Source organism: Periplaneta americana, chromosome 6 (genome assembly GCF_040183065.1).
Source record: "Periplaneta americana isolate PAMFEO1 chromosome 6, P.americana_PAMFEO1_priV1, whole genome shotgun sequence".
In the NCBI taxonomy this organism is placed as follows: Eukaryota; Metazoa; Arthropoda; class Insecta; order Blattodea; family Blattidae; genus Periplaneta; species Periplaneta americana.
In genome coordinates this window covers 159,675,146-159,694,121 of record NC_091122.1, presented here as the reverse complement: position 1 = coordinate 159,694,121, position 18,976 = coordinate 159,675,146, and the positions used below count along the sequence as shown (strand labels likewise).

General features: G+C 35.2%; 1 protein-coding gene across 7 annotated transcripts in view; it reads right to left on the bottom strand.

Moving 5' to 3' along the window:
• Positions 1-18,976, bottom strand: part of Patronin (calmodulin-regulated spectrin-associated protein patronin) — a 242,515-nt gene that overhangs the window by 135,134 nt on the left and 88,405 nt on the right. For all 7 annotated transcript variants that reach the window (XM_069829423.1, XM_069829425.1, XM_069829420.1 and 4 more), the window contains exons 2-3: positions 6,846-6,941; positions 3,572-3,787 (exon numbers count right to left, since the gene is read on the bottom strand). In XM_069829423.1, coding sequence (XP_069685524.1) covers positions 3,572-3,787; positions 6,846-6,941 — 312 coding nt within the window. The remainder of the gene's footprint in view (positions 1-3,571; positions 3,788-6,845; positions 6,942-18,976) is intronic.

The following is an 18,976-nucleotide window of genomic DNA, read 5'->3' as shown; positions in this document are numbered from 1 at the left end:
GCTATTTATGTATTTTTGGACAACTTTAAAAAACTAAAATTCAATATCACTATCAATTTATTGATAATGTTTAATTCACTATATTATGCAAATATTTAACGAGTGGAATATGTTTACCACTCTAAATTATGTAAAAATTTTTACACGGTCTGCCAAATGAAGTATTACCTTTACAGGTCTGTGACACTTGAAAGTTTTGGAAGCCCTGCTCCATATCAGTTAGAAGTCATGCTGTATGACATCACAGTTGTAAAGAACCTTTTGGGACATGGTATGTGTGTGTGTGTGTGTGTGTATCTAATGCCTACCCACTTCACTTGTGTGATTCGAGTTCCGCATATTGCGGATAGATGGCAGGATTGTGACCCATTTTCAATTTGTACACTTCTTCGACAGGCCATGCTGTACATGATGTGTATCTGTGAAGAGTTATGTCATGTACTAGGGTGACTGTATGTGTAAGTGTAGTGTATATAAAGGGTGATTATGAAGATGAGGAAGGGAGAAGGAGAAATTCGGAGACAGCACGAAGCTTACTCCTGTCGAATAGGACCAAGGGGACCCCCAGGTTTAATGTCCCTATCTGACGGACAAATCACTATCAACAGTGACATATGCTTTCTCTTCATACGCACTGCAGAGAGATTTGGGATTTAACCAAGTATATTAGTACGCAATCTAGTGATTAGAAGTTGTGCACCGCCACCTCTCCTAGTCCCAAGGTAGAAATTTTACACGAAAATCTGACCCCGCCGGGAATCGAACCCGGCTGGCTAGTCTAGAGGCAGATGTGTTATCACATAGCTAACTCGGCAGACAGACATATTATACATAATTTAACTTTCTATAAGATTTATTTTATTTTAAAAATCGTCGGTTTCACAATTATATCGTATTTTAGTACCAATTTCGCATTTCATCGCATATTCAAAATTCATTAAAAAGGGATATACAGGTCTTGAAAAATTAAAATACAAAAGCACAGGTCTCTACAGTCATTGTGGACACTTTTGCGAAAAATCACCATCTCTACTAATGTTGAATTCATCTCAGTCTCCTTCAGCTTTTCCCATAGATTATTTTTATGATTTTATATTCTAAAATAATTGTTATACATATTTGCACATATAAAAAAATAGCAATCCACAAAAAAAAAAAAAATTAGTTTGCAACCCACAGTTTGTTACACACTGCTGTAAAGTGTAGTTATAAACTGGAGAAATGGGATTTTAGTTCGTAAACAGGCATAAAACAGCAGTGACCATAACTGATATGCAACTGTTCATCAATCTTACTTCAAGAAAACAACATTTTTATACACTGTCATCGTCATTAAGCTCCTTACTATCGCTTACTATTGTTCCACTTGTGAAATTTTCTTCATAGCAAGGTATTACATTTCCCACACTTAATGACGACCTTCAAGTAATGACTAATCTTACTTGCTTTAACTACGAATATGGGTGTGCAAATTAACTCAACCTCACTTTCCATCAGTGATATCTTACTAAAAGAATTACAATTAGCATAAATGTATTACTTTCATATGCCAGTTATCATATTCCTACATAACAATATCACTCACAATGTACTGCTAAAGAGTAATTAGTCTAATAGTCTGTTTAGCACTTGATGATTTCATCCATTCGAATTAAAAACCGAAATAAACATGTCTTCACCAAGTTGTGGCACAATATAACTTCTAGCACTACAAAATATTCTGCAATATTTCTCACCCTTCCCACTTCCAGAAGATACAGGCATGTGTCTATACCTAAATACGCCACAGTGATCTCCTCACAGGCGAGAGTGGAAGAGAAAACATATCAAAATATAATCATAATGTAAATAATATTATCTTGACCATGAATACCTACAATTACAATTATTGAAGTTTTACAATATTTTCCTTCATAATACAAAATTTAAAAAAATCTCATGGTAGATTTAAATGATTTAAGCAGAAATGTGTGCTCATTACAGACTATGGTTACATTTATCCTTAGATCTACTAATCATTAGGGACCGGATTTTTATGTAATTACATATTATATTCCTTTCAACCTAACCGTATATAAATAACAAATCTTTTCGAATCTTGTAATTACCATTAGTATATTAAAATTTGATGCTACATATTTTTACATATTTACCCCACATTACATGTTATGGCTTGGTATTACAAAAATCTGCATATTTAGGGATTTTATTCATTTTTACTTCTCTAAAAGTGGGGGGTGGGGAGAACTTCTGCTGGGGAAGTTTACAATTTGAAATACACAGATTTAAAAAAGCCTTTTTACCTACCCAAGAAAGGATATATTTCGGGACGAAATATAACGTTCTTAGTTCCAGGAAATAGTAGAGGCACTCACCCCATATGCCCGCTGTAAATATGAGTGAACAAAAGGCAACCTTTCTCATACAACTACCTTTTATTGTAAAAATCACTCAGAAAGTAGCGTTGCCTTCATGCGGTGGAGTGGGACGAGGGTGACATGATTTGTCTCGAACTATAATTGTTCTGCAAATGTCTTAACAAACCAGTCCCATGCAATTTGCAACCTTACCCACCCTCTTCCTAATCCTTCCAGGGAAAACCCGTGTCAAGTCTGACATGAGCCGCAATAAAGTAGCTGACTTTTGAAAAGAAGCTGGACTAAAGACACAAACTGGAAAGATGTTGAAATATTAAAATAAATAGCTTTTAAGGCTATTGCTTGACCTCTTTACTTTAAATTTAGTAGATCTATACGGAAATGAGATTTTCCGAGCAATTAGAAAGTATGGTTCTCAGCTGGAATAATCTTACTCTTCTGAATGAGACAGGAATCTCACTTTTCAAACAACAGTTTGTAAATGCCTATAGTTTGAGGTTTTAGTAGGTACTTTGTTTCTTACAGGGAGCAGCTAAAATGCATGTGTTCCACATCCCCTCTTATTTTCTCTTAATCCAGTAAAGTGAAACAGTGCTTGCAGTACTGTTGTGTCATTCATTTCACTTAGTACTTACAATATAAAGTGCAAGTGAGTTTATCTACTGCTTTTAACTAACTAAAATGATCTTCAACCCTAACGACAAAAATAAAATCATGGCTAGTGATGGACAGCAGTGATGTTAATTTTTATGACTTCGTGCCTTAAATCAATGGTCAATAAAAATGTTTATTTTATTGCACTTACCAGCAATTGCAGAACATTAAAAATGTATAAAGCGTATGAGTATATATTTAAATCAATGAGCTGGAGCGTCAGTATAATTAGTAATTACTAATTATTATGTAATATTGCTTACAGCTGCTTTATGCGCAGTCTTACCTATTCTATACCTGCCAGATATTGATATTAAATATTTTCATGATTTTACATATTTTGGTTCATATTCAGCTTATTTTTCTTACATAAATATGTACATACTGTATTTCACACCTTGATATTACATAAAAATCCAGTCCCTACTAATTATCAGTTGTTACAATCAACCTAATGTTACTGACTCGATTTTTCGAGTCAAAGTAATAAGTGAAAGAACATTCACAAGATCCAGTCAACATTATTCCTTGCAACTCACCATTTTTATTGGTGTTGTTTGAATAAGTACTGTTTCTGTCAGCTGGGCATCTGGAGGCTCTGCAACAAATACACCTTTCCTTGCCAGGGCTTGGATGATGCCCCAGTGGTTGAGGTTATGGTAGTTGGGGTCTGAATAAATATTTGCAAGACCCAGGCAGTAAAGCTCTGCATTGGCAAGTGAATGGACTATTTGTGGTTTCAGGTGTTCTTGATCCTGAAAAACGCAAATCGTAGTTAAAATCAATTACAGAACATTCGGCAAGCACTTTCGAAACAAATAGGTTACTCAAGATCAAATTAAGAAAATAAAATTGTGTAATATAATAAATAAATAAATAAACAATGAAATAAGTTAAATAAATAAACTTTCGATTTGTCTTTAAAATGAAAGATGAAGAAATATACACTTATTCTTAGAATAGACAGAAAGAAACTGAGACAGAGACTGTCGGAAATTGTCTAGTTTCAAAAATAAACTAAAATTGCACTTTTCCAATTCTAATTTCTTTCAATTATAAGCCCTTTTCTCTGCGATGGTTTTGTAAAATATATATATATATATATATATATATATATATATATATATATATATATATATATATATATATTTCTTTTCCTTCCTTTCCCCTTTTTTAGTTCTCTTGATCACCAGATGAATTTATTATCATACCCTTTTTATTATGTATTTTACTTAATTTTCATATTTTTCTTCTTTTTATTATTATTTTATTACATTCCATTTTGTTATATTCTTCCTTACGTTTTCTATATTAACTATTTGTTCTAAATGAGTTGCTTTTATTATATTCCAATGTATTTTACTTTCATTTTTTCTATTATGGTATTATTTTCATGTTGTTTAGTGTCGATTTTGTTATGCTATTATTTTTTTTTTGTAATAGGTTAGTATTCTGTTCTTTAACTTTTTGTTAAATTTTCACTGCTTGTATAATTTGTCACCTGGTAGAGTGTAAGAGAAGGCCCTATGGCCTAAACTCTGCCAGTATGAATGAATGAATGAATGAATAAATTAATAAATGAATAAATAAATAATAATAATTTTTATTATTAAAAGAGCTTAATACACAAAATAAAAATTCGCCCTATCACTCTTTAATATCTCGAAATGCGTTAAAATCTATGTAATTTCGACATATGACAACCAGAGTAATAAAAGACATTTTGCCAAACATTCGGGCTCTAATGCTTATAATGACGATTATGATTATCATCATTATGAAAATTATTATTATTATTACCACAACCAATATGGATACCAAAACTATAATAATCAGTGCTGATATAATTTTCTACATCAAATCACTGCACAGTATAACATTAGGTCTGTACATAAGCGTGATTAAAGATTTCACAATAAAATTAAATACTAGTTAATAATTATGAATACATAAATAAATTTAAAAAGAATTTCTTCATGAATAAAACAAATTAATATTTATATACTGTATGTTTGTAAAGTTAATCACAATTCAGCAATTATTATGATCTTGAAATAATAGATAGATGTTATCGTAATGTAACTGTCCCAATTACATTGTGGAGTATTTGTAAATGTATTCACTTTTTTACTTACTTATGGCTTTTAAGGAACCCAAAGGTCCATTGTCACCCTCACATAAGCCTGCCATCGGTTCCTATCCTGAGCAAGATTAATCCAATCTCTACAATCATATCCCACCTCCCTCAAATCCATTTTAATATTATCCTCCCATCTACGTCTCGGCCTCCCCAAAGGTATTTGTAACTGTATGTATAAATTAATTAAAACAGGAATTATTAACCTCAAACAAAATGACAAAATGACGAAATAACATAATCGCCATTAGCGAATCCCTGTCTCAGGGTATGATAACTGACCCCACCATCAGATTTGAAACGTATAAAGGACAGCCTGAAGATGTACATGACGAGAAACGAGCAATCTATGTTCCAACCATCCCGTATTATAAAGATAAATACCAACGATATCAGTGTTACGGGATTGATGTTTGGAGCAAGAGGAACGATACCTAACTTCTCTTCTCAATTCTGTAAGACCCTAGGACTGCACAAATCTTTTCTGAATGAACTGGCACTCCTTATAATTGGAGAGTCAGTCAAACTCTTATAGAACCACCTATATGGACTCTAATTCAGTGTACTGAAAAAACTGACGCACCATTATCATTTTTCTTTCTCTTATTAGCTTTCATTGCTTCTCTACTCTGTTGTCTTTCTTCATGTATTTGTTCTTGTATTGTTTTGTATGCTTTGTCTAATGGCAGCCTCTAATTTGAGGAAGCTGTAGTAAATAAATAAACAACTCTAACTGTGTGTTAAATTTTCTTCAACTCTTATAAGCTTCAGATATGGAAATAATTTCTTATAGTTTGCACGATATATGCAGACTGGAAGTAATATAACTGCAGATTTGGACAGCTTATTCCTTGGATAGGGTACAACAAAAATTCTAATATAGAATTAGTCCAAAATAAATATTTTTCTGAGAAAAAATAATTTTTCCATAAATGTTAACACTGTTTTACTGATAAGTACTATCTGTACGATTCTGATTTTTACTCTTATTAGATATACTGATGAGGAATGATTTATCTCTCTGTATTTAAAAAAGATGAACGGTTTTATTGCAAATTAAATAAAAAGATATTTTCTGCTATTAGGAAGTCAGGCAACCCTAGTGAAGTGACTAAGGGACGGAACTCAGCCGTTCAGATTGAGTGCGTGTGTGCTTTCATACATGAGCCGGTGACACATGTTGCCGAACTACACAAAGTTTCAGCTTAATTTCCTAATTAACCTTGCACTTAAATACAAAATACATAATAGGTTCTTATTTATTTTAATATATTCTATTGCCCCATTCAATCTGCACAGTTACGTCACTTCCACTCTGTGTGTGTCTATATATATTCACAAATCTAACGACAGCAAAACTTTTGCCTTTGGTTCCTTCCTTCTGATGAACTTATGGCACGACTAAACTACGTTTGTTACACTGAGAACGAATTTCCACACTTAAATAAACACACGTAAAAGTTTTTTCGTTTTATCGCAACTACTACTTATTTCATTCACTTTTAGAAAGTTCCTTGAATGTTGTTATTTCTGAAAACCTTTTTAAAAATAGATAAGAAAAATATGAGTACCTAGTTTTTCATTTTCAATAACTTCTCTAAGAACAAAAGTTCGTGTTACGTGACATCATTACATAAACATTATGAATAAGAGCACTAAAAATTAATTTACATTACCTCTTGATCTCGATAGAATGGTTCTCTCAAGTTTTCTGGAACCTTATTGTTGTATGCCTTCGACAGGAGCCACTTGACTGATGCCCTCTGTTTTGCCTGAAAGAATAGAGAAAACAACTTTTATAATGCACATTCATTAAAAAAAAAATCATGAAGCAGGTTGGTCATTCAAGCTAGTCAAGTGACACAAATTGTAACCTCCACATGCAAAGCAGCAAGTTATGTACCACTTACAGTTTTCCATTTTAACCTAAAATCATTCAATGTTTATTTCAAACATTATAGTCTTTATTATCGCCATAATAATAATAATAATAATAATAATAATAATAATAATAATAATAATCATTAGAGCTATTATTATTAATATTATTATTCATTTCATTTAGTGTTCTGCAAACCCAGCTTTCTCCAATCTTTCCTATTTTCTACCTTCCTCTTAGTCTCCACGTATGATCCACATATCTTAATGTCGTCTATCATCTGATATCTTCTTCTGCCCCGAACTCTTCTCCTGTTCACCATTCCTTCCAGTGCATTATTATTATTATTATCATCATCATCATCATCAATGCCATCATCAAACAAATAAAACTTTACGCAGTAACTTAAAAATTAAGGTCCACTGCTGTAAAGTAACAGCATATCTGACCGTGAAACAAGTAGGCCAGGTTGGAACAAGTCACCTGGTGGAGGTTTTCCCTCAACCCATTAAGAGCAAATACTGGATGATTTTCGGTGCTGAACCCTGAACTCATATCACTGGCATTATCACCTTCATTTCACTCAGACGCTAGATAACCATAACAGTTGATACAGCGTCGTAAAATAAACCAATTTAAAAACTTAAAGGTAATAAAGCATAATATTGATATTAATAATGTTTATATATAATTCACTTATCATTGCAATGACATTCTTGAATAAGAAAATGCTAATTAAAATTACTTTAGCTCGTGAATTTTCTAACTATTAATTGAAAAGAGAATGGATATCTCTCTCTAGTTACAAGATAAAATTTTGAAATTAGTTTCAAATTATGCATTATATCTTTTGCTTTCACAGCTTTTAAAGGAAACTTTCTGGTCCTGTCTTTACCACCTACTGCATATGCTTGTCATAGTACTACTTTAAATATTCAAATGCTCTCACTCTCACGATGCTCGTCTTCTGAAATTATTTTTCTTTAATTACTGTTCAATGAAATTTTCAGTGATAGTGTTGTTCATCGACAGTAAAGGGATTATATAAAATAGGATGTTCCTAGAATTTGAGTTTTACGAAGCCGGGATACATAATGTTATATTAATAAGAAAAATACTGTTTATGACTAACTGAAGCACACTACCATTGAAGGATGAATTATACAATACAGTAGAACCCCGATTATCCGAGATAATGTGGACTAAGGTCACCTCGGATAAGTGAAAACTCGGATAATACGGGCAGCCGCAAGGACATAAAAATTTTGTTAACAAATTTAAGTTACAGTATCATTAAACATCTTCTCATATATAAAAATGGAGGAAAACACTTGATCTACATCGTACCACATTTCATTCGAATTCGCAAAGAAAAACTGAAAATATTTATACATACGACTACCGACATCTAGTAACTGAAACGATACTGTATAAAGAAAATATTATTTTTATAAGCAATTAAATTTAAAACGATGGAAATTTAATTAACTATCTTATACAATTGAAGAGTGTGATCCCAAAAAGCGTTAAGTCCATTTTTATGAAAAGAATGGGCTAGTTTTTTATCCACTGGTCTACGGACTGAACTAATTTTCAAGTGACATGCACAATAAAATCTTTTAGACAAGTATTGGCGTTGTTTTGGAAGAAAACATGCTTAAAATATAATGATAGAGAGCTTACATTTATGTAATCACATACTGTACATGCATAAATCATAAAAATGGCCAATGGGATCACTCTCTTCAATTATTATGAAGTGACATTCTGTAGTAGTAAATTTTTATTGGGTGTACTTGATGCTACGGAAATGTGTTGATTATTCCCGAGTTTATTGATAATGAGATTACGGCGTTCTTTACGGATATGTGAAAACAATAAATTGCGTATCATCAGCGGCAAGATAAAAGTGGCGGCAATATTATGAAATCAACTATATTGCAGTGTTGCAGCAGTGCTGATATCCACTCCTTCATAGTTTCACTTGGACATTGTTCACTTTATTTCGTTTTCTTTCCTTTTAGTTTTTCTCGCCATTGTACGGCCAATGACTCTAGTCAAGTGCCACTGCATTGAATTAAAAAATATATATAAATTGCAGTGATATATACAGTAACTATGGTTAACATTCAATGGATTCTTACATTTCACTAATGAATTGGTACATATGCGAAATAGTCATTACGATTCTGACAAAATAATAGTTTGGGGATTTTCGTTCTCGAAGAATCGCCCTTCCAAGAAATTTATCTTAAACATTAAATTAAATAATAATTAATTTTAATCTTAATTTAATTCTTTAATGAAATTTCAAGAGTGATGTGACACAATGAAAATTATAAAAAAGGTAAGAGAAGATGTTTCTATCTCCATTGAATTATGCAATGTAACAACAAATTTCACAATTTATACGTATTCTGGAACGTTTTAAAACTGCATTCTAGTACTACATTCCTTAACAACAGGCTGTGATATGCAAGGAAAAACAAACAATGAGTACTATATTCATACGAGATTATCTTTCGCAGAATATATCTTTCTCAGAAGAACGCATAAAGAAATTTGTCTCGGATATCAGCTGAATGGTACATCAGTGCCACAAATGAACACTTGTAAATACCTAGGTATATATTTAAGTAACAAACAGGGTTGGGAGGAACAAGTCACTAATACCACAAGAAAAGCCTGGAAAGCACTACATTTCTCTATGCGTATTCTGAAGAAATCTAACCGAAAGTCAAAAGAATTAGCGTACAAAATCCTTGTTCGCCCAATTATGGAATATGGAGCAGTAGGTTGGGATCCGTACAGACAAAACCAAATCGATTCAATAGAAAAGGTCCAACGCAAGGCAGCAAAATATGTCAAAATGGGGAAGGGACATGGTGAGGAGATAATAAAAGACTTACGGTGGGAACTTCTCAAATCAAGGCGACGAAAAACCAGACTCACCGCATTGTTTAAGGCACAAATGGGATAGAAAGCATGGACCGATATCAATGCTAGGTTAGCAACACCATCATACTTAGGAAGGGCTGATCATATTAGGAAGTTTAAACGTAGAAAACAAAGAACGGACGTGGCAAAATTTTCCTTTGTTAACCGCACAATATAGACTGGAACAGCTTACCTGCGGCAATCTTTCAGGGTGGTCCTCTTAAAATCAATACATTTAAGGAAAGGTTGAGAAGATTAGACTGAAAATGTAATTGGAGGTGCAGTGTAATTATTTAAGTTGTGTCATGTAATTAATTAAGATGATATGTAATTTAGTTTATATGTAAATAAATTAAGGTGATATGTAATTAAGTTGGTATGTAATTAATTAAGGTGATATGTAATTACTTAAATTGGTAATAGTAGGGTGAAATAGAAGTACTTATAAGTTAGATTTACTTTTGCTTATCGTGGGCATTATTATAGAATAGTTTTTATTTATAGTCCTAGGTTTATTGCATCTACTATTTATAGATTTACGTTTATTTTATTTTATTTCATTTACGTTTATGTTATTTTATTTCATGTAATTGTAATTATTGTACATTATATATCACTGCCACCGGGTGTATACCCAATTGTAGTGTTAATTAAATACATACATACATACATACATACATACATACATACATACATACATACATACATACATACATACATACATACAAGATCGCTAGGACCAACATTAGGATATACTGTAAATTCCTGTCTAGTATATTATACTAAATTAGGAAATACGGTTATTACAGACGAGCTAGGATCATCTCATGCGTACGTGCATTTAATCCAAGGGCGGCAAGCACTTCAGTTTCCGCGTAAATGGCCTAATACGACCGCGCGGCAGGTCTTGGCTGCTGCCCAGACTGATGCGGGCCATCTGCCTTGTATGGTGTGGCGAGCACAAGCAACGATCAAGTCGCTGACCACTTTGTTTTGAACCTCCGTCCCTGCAGTACAATTCCCTATTTCCCCAGTCGTCCTTCCTGACGCATCGAGTTCAAGTTTATGATCAAATAGCAACGAACCGTGGGTCTGCTAACCAGAGCCCCGTGCGATGTAACCTACTTTACTGCCGCGATCAACGCAGATGGAATAAAGCGAAGATTCCCATAAGTGGAAAATGGAAAGTTCTGCTGGAAGAATGTGTGGGCATTTTGGAAGCCGATACAACATGCAACAAATCCTTCCGAAGGTCACACCTACGTGCATCTCGACTCCGTCTTACCTGTTGAATGAGCCTGTCTGTATAATGGACTGGATAGAAATACGTAACACACATTGCGTGGGATTCTCCATGCGTGAAGTAATCACATTCTAAACATTGAGGCGTTGCACCAAAAAGAACATCTGGGTCTCGAATATTTTCTTTCACTCGCTTTAGATCGTCTCGATGCCGTTCGAACAAGTGCTTCGTTCATTTAAATTCCTATGCGACAGACCAAAGTTCCAAAACTATTGGGGAAACAAAATCTAAGGGCCGTATTCATAGACATTTTTAGCGCGGGTTTTCGGTGGATTATCAGCGTTTTTTGTATTCATAAACCAGTGTTAGGGATAGGATATGATATAAATTCTGTACTAGTAACTAGTGGATAGCCGGGGCTAGCTTAAGGTACGGTCACACGTCGCTACTTTTGCAGCGCTGCAGTACAAAAAACAGCGCAACTCTCGTACTGCGACGTGTGAACAACGGTGCAACCCGAAAAGAAGCGGCTGCCGAACCTACTGCTCGCTACTTTTCCATGCTGCGCGCAGCTTAAAAGTAGCGACGTGTGAACAGGGTTCTCAGGGTTGCAGCCGCAGCATTTTTGATATCGGTTTTGTTGAAACTTTTGCTGCGGTTGCGACCAGTGTTGCCACCCAAATGTGCCAATGATACTTTTATTGTTTGGATGTATTTTAATGTTAGATGTGATGAAAATAAATTATTTGTAACAGTTATTAAATGCACAACACAGTCTGAGCATATTTGCTGACGATATAATTCACTTTTTTAATTTTCTGTAGCGCAGTTTCAAACAGGAGGGTTGCCAACATTGATCATGTGAATATGCTGTTGTATATAGGCGTTTTTAAAAGCTTTATAGTAAAAATAATGCCAATTTCTGAATACTAGTTAGGACAGAAAAGCAAATACTAGATAAGTAAGTTTTCGCATGAGTTTATTAATAATGCGAACATAACCACAAAATGTATATTGAGAAGTCAACACGGAGATGGAAACCTGCAGCATGACTGCGGCTGCAAAAGTAGCGCCTTGTGTGTGAACAGACTCGCAACCTCCAGTTGCAACATTTGCTGCACTCGGGTTGCGCAGCACGAAAAGTAGCGTGCAGCGCGCTACTTTGGCTTACGTGTGAACACGACACGCAACTTTTGCAGCTGCAGTACAAAAGTTGCGCAGCAAAAGTAGCGACGTGTGACCGTACCATAAGTACGCTCGTAGCGCGTGCTGCGAAATGTCTATGAATAGCACCCTAAATGATTACCAACTTTATACTAGTGCAGTATAAAGTCTTGCTGTGACAAGACAAAACATCTGCCAACATACAACTTACCAACCCTACCGAAAAGTGAATACAAAAACAGTATTCAACAGACACGCTTTCGATTCCCGATTCTCTTCAGGTGTAGAGTTCTTTGTAATTTTTCCATCGCATATGTAGAATCTGTATTTCAGTAAATGAGGTCACGGTCGCCTACTCACATATCCCTGCAAATCCTCCAAAACAGAGAGAACCTCCACAAAAAGTGTTCTGTTTATAGTTACGCACGTGTGTAGTATTTTTTCTGGAGCTGTTATCGGCCTTGGCCTCACCTACAATCGACCAAACGACGTCATACAGTTGGGAGTCTGCAAGTTTCATTATTCACAAACAAGTCACACGCATAACTTTGACTATACACTGTAGTTTTGACAAATTAAACATTTCACAAATGGGAGTCACGCGATTCGAGACTGAAAATGTATTCTGAATGGTTACGCCCACTTTACAGAGAATTCATCTAAAAAATTTACGAAAGATATAGCGGCGTTATCGTCAGCTTTCTAAAAGATAAGATATTTAAATATTGTTGTTAGACGAGATCCGGTGCTGTGGATTGAACTTCGGCGTAGCTCAATAGTTGGTGCGTAGAACCAAGGACCCGGGTTCGATCCTCGGCGCCGGAGCGAATTTTTCTCCTCTAACAACAATTATCATAACAGATAAATTCTGTAGACCAAAAAATTAATCTTCACGTAGATCCTTCGCCCAACAGTGCATATACCTACTGTGGAATCCGGACCGTGCGCTCCTTGTATAATGGCAGTTGACAATATAATATGCCAACATATATGTCGAACATGGAGTAAGGCCACAAAGGGAAAAACATTAGAGGAGAGGGATTCGATCCGATGCTGTGGATTGAACTTCGGAGTAGCTCAATGGTTAGAGCGCTTGGTGCGTAGAACCAAGGACCCGGGTTCGATCCCCGGCTCCGGAGCGAATTTTTCTCCTCTAACAACAATTATTACCATAACAGATAAATTCTGTAGGATCAAAAAATTAATCTTTACGTAGATAAGATATTTCGCCATGGTTGTCACAAATTATAGAAAGTATTGGAGAAGAAGAGCATCGTTCTAATACACCCGGTAATATTAAATTCATCAGTAGATACGATATTACCCTGACGGTTTACTTCCAGGTAAGATGCAGCATTTTTTACCTAGATAATATCTGAAATATAAAATTCACTCAACTATTTATGAATAGATCACACATACAGGATATAATCTATGAACAGTCATGGCCTTCCTTTGTTTAGAACCATTCATAACACTGTCAGTCAACAGTTCCTTACCTCGAGACCGACGCTCGAGTCCCGACAAATCATTTAAAATTCGTGGTAGATAAAACACAATTGGAACAGGCATAGTCCGGATACTTACCAACCTGGAATATTTTGTGCTATCATGTGCACTGTAATGTAACAGGATGGACTGCCTAGGACCGGGAAACAGCCTCTCTCAGAGAGCTTAGCCTCTCGCCTTAATACCTTAGAGTGCTATTCATAGACATTTCGCTAGCCCGCGCTATGAGCGTGCTAAACTAGCCCCGGCTATCGACTGGTTAAGACTGGTTCACAATAAACCGGAAACGAGAATCGGAACGAAAACGAAAACGGTAAAATTGTTAAAATGTATACATTTAAATGTGAGCATTCACAATTAACGAAAAGCTTGCCGGAGCCCGAGATTGGGAACGGAGAGTAGGCCAAGTTTCAACTTTGGCGTTAACGTTTCCGATCACAGCCCACTAGATTCATTCTATTGCCATCTAAAAGCTATTTTGTCGTTGTATATTTTGTAGCAAGAAGACCGTGACATAACCTATGCATCATTTTGTTCTGTGCTGTGCATCATGGAGCAAGTTTTATTTGATGAGATTCTAATATTGAGTGTTGAAGAAAATTCTCACGTTTACGATAAGCGGCGCGCCTCGTATAAAGATGAGAAAATGAAGAAGAATACGTGGCTTTCAATAGCTGCATCTTTGAACACCGATCAGAAGCGAATCATATTTTATTACTGTATTGGTTATATTACACACTATATATTCACGCTTCAATTCAATAACTACTGTTGTGTTCATTTTTGTTTTATTACAAATGTTTCTTCTCTAATTATTTTACGTTATGGTGGACTTAAAATAGGTTGTGATAATAAAGATGCATGGACATATTTATAGTATCGTACCTAATGAAATGTTTCAGTTGAAATTTCGAAGTTGTTTAACTTGTGTTTATGTTGGCTGCCTTGTACTCATGAGAGAACGCCATTGGTCAATTATACACAAATAACATCGGAATGCGTAATATCGACTTTACATATCGTTATTGATATACATATCGATATGCATAGTCGTCTACGTTCTCAGTTTATTGTGAATAAAAAATTTTCATATTCACGTCCTCTGCTTCTCGTTTTCATTCTGGTTCTCGTTCCCGGTTTATTGTGAACCAGCCTTTACTTGTACAGGATTCATATCATATCATATCGCTAACACTGGTTTATGAATACGAAAAACGCTAGTTCGCTGATCATCCACCGGAAGCCCGCGCTAAGAATGTCTATGAATATGGCCCTTAGTTGCTGTTATGCAGACTGCTCTATTTACAATACGAGTTTTCCACCCCTAATTGAGTGAAGACGAAAAACTTCAATCATTACGTCGCCGTATTTCTCAATGTCACCCAACGGCCTTTGCAATTTAAAATAAATTCCACACTGCTCTCGTCTTTTAACAAAATAGTTCCCTTACAAAAGAGGCATGTACGAGTTAGTATAAAAAAAAGTTACACTGTTCGGATCAAATTTCTGCACATTTAAAAGACAAAAACTAAAATTATTTCAGTCATTTATTTTCACAATACACTGCTCTCTTAAACTGATTGAGCATTTTGGAAATTAAGTCAGGCTCACCCAAAACACGTTATGAATTAATGTTTGATATAAAGCAATTTTTATCTAAAAAAAAAAAAAAAAAAAAAAAGAATAAAAAAACGAGAAAAACTCCATGAAATTTTTTTGTTTAAAATAAGTGTATCTCAAAGGAACCCCCTGAAATTAATGACATTACTTACGGTTCACTCTGTATATTGGTGTACGAGTATGTAGGCTTCAGACGAGAGAAAAGGAGATGAACAACAAAAGACATAGAACCAGAAACAAAACGGGTGCTGTGGATGCGCAGCTCAATGGCAGAACACCCAGTACGTAGAACTAAGGGTTTTGGGTTCGATTCCCAGTGCCGGAGTGAATTTTTCTCCATTATGTATTAATAATAACCATAAGAGAGAACAGGAGGATCAAATATATACTAATAATAAGTCTGTAACCACAATTTTTCTGGTAATTTTCGCTTTTTGAAATGTTTGTTTTATGTCTTTCTGGATGTTTTACGCAAATCTGGCTTTCAGGTAAAAGCTCCTTGTGAAGCAGGCTTGAATAATTTTAAGGGAAAAACTGTATCGACCCGGGATCCTTCGCTTAGCGCACGAATGCTCTATCGACTGAGCTACCCTAGGAATTATACAAGCACTGTAACAATTCTTTCCTTTATATCCACACAACCCAAATGGGCTGACCAGATGCCAGAAAGCCAACTTTGAGTGTACGCAATTTTTGTGTGACTTAAATTGTGGCTTTCTGTTAACGTACCTACAGTAACGAATATATTTATGCAAATCTGGCTCTCAGGTAGAAGCTCCCTGTGAAGCAGGTTCGAATAATTTGAAGGGAAAAATTGTTCCGGGGTCGGGTGTCTGGATGTTTGTTACCTTTTCACGCGATTATGGCTGAACCGATTTCTATGAAAATTGGAATATAAATTAAGTTTGTTCTAACTTAGATTTTAGGCCATATGGCATTGAAAATACTTTATTTAAAAGGAGGGCTATAAGGGGGCCTGAATTAAATAAATCGAAATATCTTGCTTATTATTGACTTTTATGAACAATATTACGTAACAAAAGTTTCTTTAAAAACCATTTCCGATAAGTTTTATTCTGTGCAAAATGTTGATAAGACTGGACTGATATTTAACGAGATACACGAGTTTTAAAAGGACAATGCGTTTTATCAGCGCCGCCTCAGACAAGGGGCTATAATGAAATGAAAACATGACTTCGTCTATAAGGGCCTAGCACAGCAACAAACCGAAAATTATTCATTTAACACTATTTTATACGGATATAATTGTATGATGAAAATATATAAATGTTTATCAATATTAACATACAGAGAATATCTGTGTGTTTGTATGAAGTAATCTCAGAAGCTACTTAACCGATTTGTATAATTACTATTTCACGACTGGAAAGTGTAGTTCCTCTAGATGGAGATGCTATATGCTATTACGATAACTCGTGAGTGAATCGTGGACAAGTAAGATTTAAATAGATCCTTACGCACAGAAAACTTGATATTCTGTCGCAATATTATATTACTTGATTTAAACTTTATTTGGTCCACATAAAATACTGTGAATTTTATTTCCACTCAACAATAGGATTTTATTCTTCCAACAATAATTCCTTTCTACAATTCGCCTTAAACGCTCTCGTCAACAATTGGATTTTCACTCAACACAGTATTCGTTATAGCACTCCACTGACGACAATGACAATTTACTTGGACTATTACGAACAACAATGAACTGTTAATCTTAACTAATATTTACAAAGCACTATTTACAAATCAGAACTATCAGTTCTCAGTTCACAGTTCTTCTAGCTCAGTCACTCGAGTTCACAGTATCTCGAACCACAGTCCTTCAGAGACAGTCCACTGTACTCGAACTCAGGTCCCTCCAACTGCGGTCCACTGCACTCGAACTCAGGTCCCTCCAACTGCGGTCCACTGCACTCGAACTCAGGCCTTCGGATGCTGGCACAGTTGCGGACGCACACTCGAGTCGAACTCCGGTACACAAGACTGGCTTGCTTGCTCTGGCTTATTCACTGACTGAATAACTGAAAACTGCTCGAGTTCGCTGGCGTTTCTTCTTTTATAGCGAAATCATAGTTGCGAGAAATTTCTACAGGTGTGCAGAGAATTATCTGGATATCTCCACTTCGAAGGACTTCTCGAAGAGTCGGGAGGGTCCGTCCCCCCTTTACTCCGTACGCAGCAGTTGCGCGCGCACTCTCTCTCTACTCTCTCGCCGCGTAGGCCCTTTCCCCTTTCCCCGCCACGTGCCGTCCCTCAGTGCTCCGTGAAGCCCGCGCGATCTGCTTTCTTGCGGGACGCTGGTCGTGAGTTCGAATCTCACGTCGCTGTCACAATACTCTAATTTTATACACTTCAGTTTCTTTTTGTCCACAGAACATAATAGTATTTTTAAGAGCTTTGTCGTAAAGATGAGTATTTTCCTGGGCCCAAAAATACAGCACATATGGAGTAAAAATTAGTATTTTACCGTTGAGCTCACTGGAGCTGAGTTATTTTACAAAGTGTCACGAAATAGTGTTCCTGCGCTCATAATTTAGTCATATTAGTTTCCTGTGTTTCTTAAAATAATATTTATGTACCACATTCATTTCATCTCAGAGAATTAACGAACAACGAGAGTGTAATGATTTAGTATGCAGTAATAGTACGTTAGCTTAACATTCCATTATTTTATAATCCAAATATTAACTCTGCTCATTTGAATTGTGTTAAAATAAATAAAATGAATAAACTATGCAATAATGCAATGCAAAAAAATGCGGTAATGAGCCAAACGGATTATGTTGCACTGTTGTAAAAGTTGTTCCTCCTGAGGTTCAAGAGCCCCCACAACCAATTAAAAACTTACTTAACGGAGTACATCCGTTATCAACACACGTTTTAAATAATATAAAACAGTACACCACCTTATTTCAAGTGGCGTCGTTTGGTGCAAAAGAAATACATAAAGACAATTCTACGCTATCAAGTTCAAGCAATGGCTTATCATTTAATTGGAAATCTTCCATCTGAGAGTAAGAGCCTTCAGTTCTTACAAGTAGCTATATTTCATTTCAGACGCTGACCAATTGTCTATTAGGTCTAATATAACATCAATCTTAAAAGTAGAGTTGACTGAACAACTCCAGGAAGTATTGCATGATAATAACAGTTAAATTCATAGTTTTAAATACAACTTTCAAAATGACTCAGAAGCAAACGTCTTACAACATACAAAAAGCTATTATTCACTAAGTAATTACAAAACTGTATTTAGATTTAAGTCAATATTTATTTCTAACAAGTGCAGCGAAGCGCATGGGTATGGCTAGTAAGTAATAATATCATTAACGTTTGCAAATTTGAAATGTAAAACTTCGCGTAATGATATATGCCAAGTGGTTTCAAAATATTCCGACTATGGGAAAAACCAAATGTATACACACTTATTACAA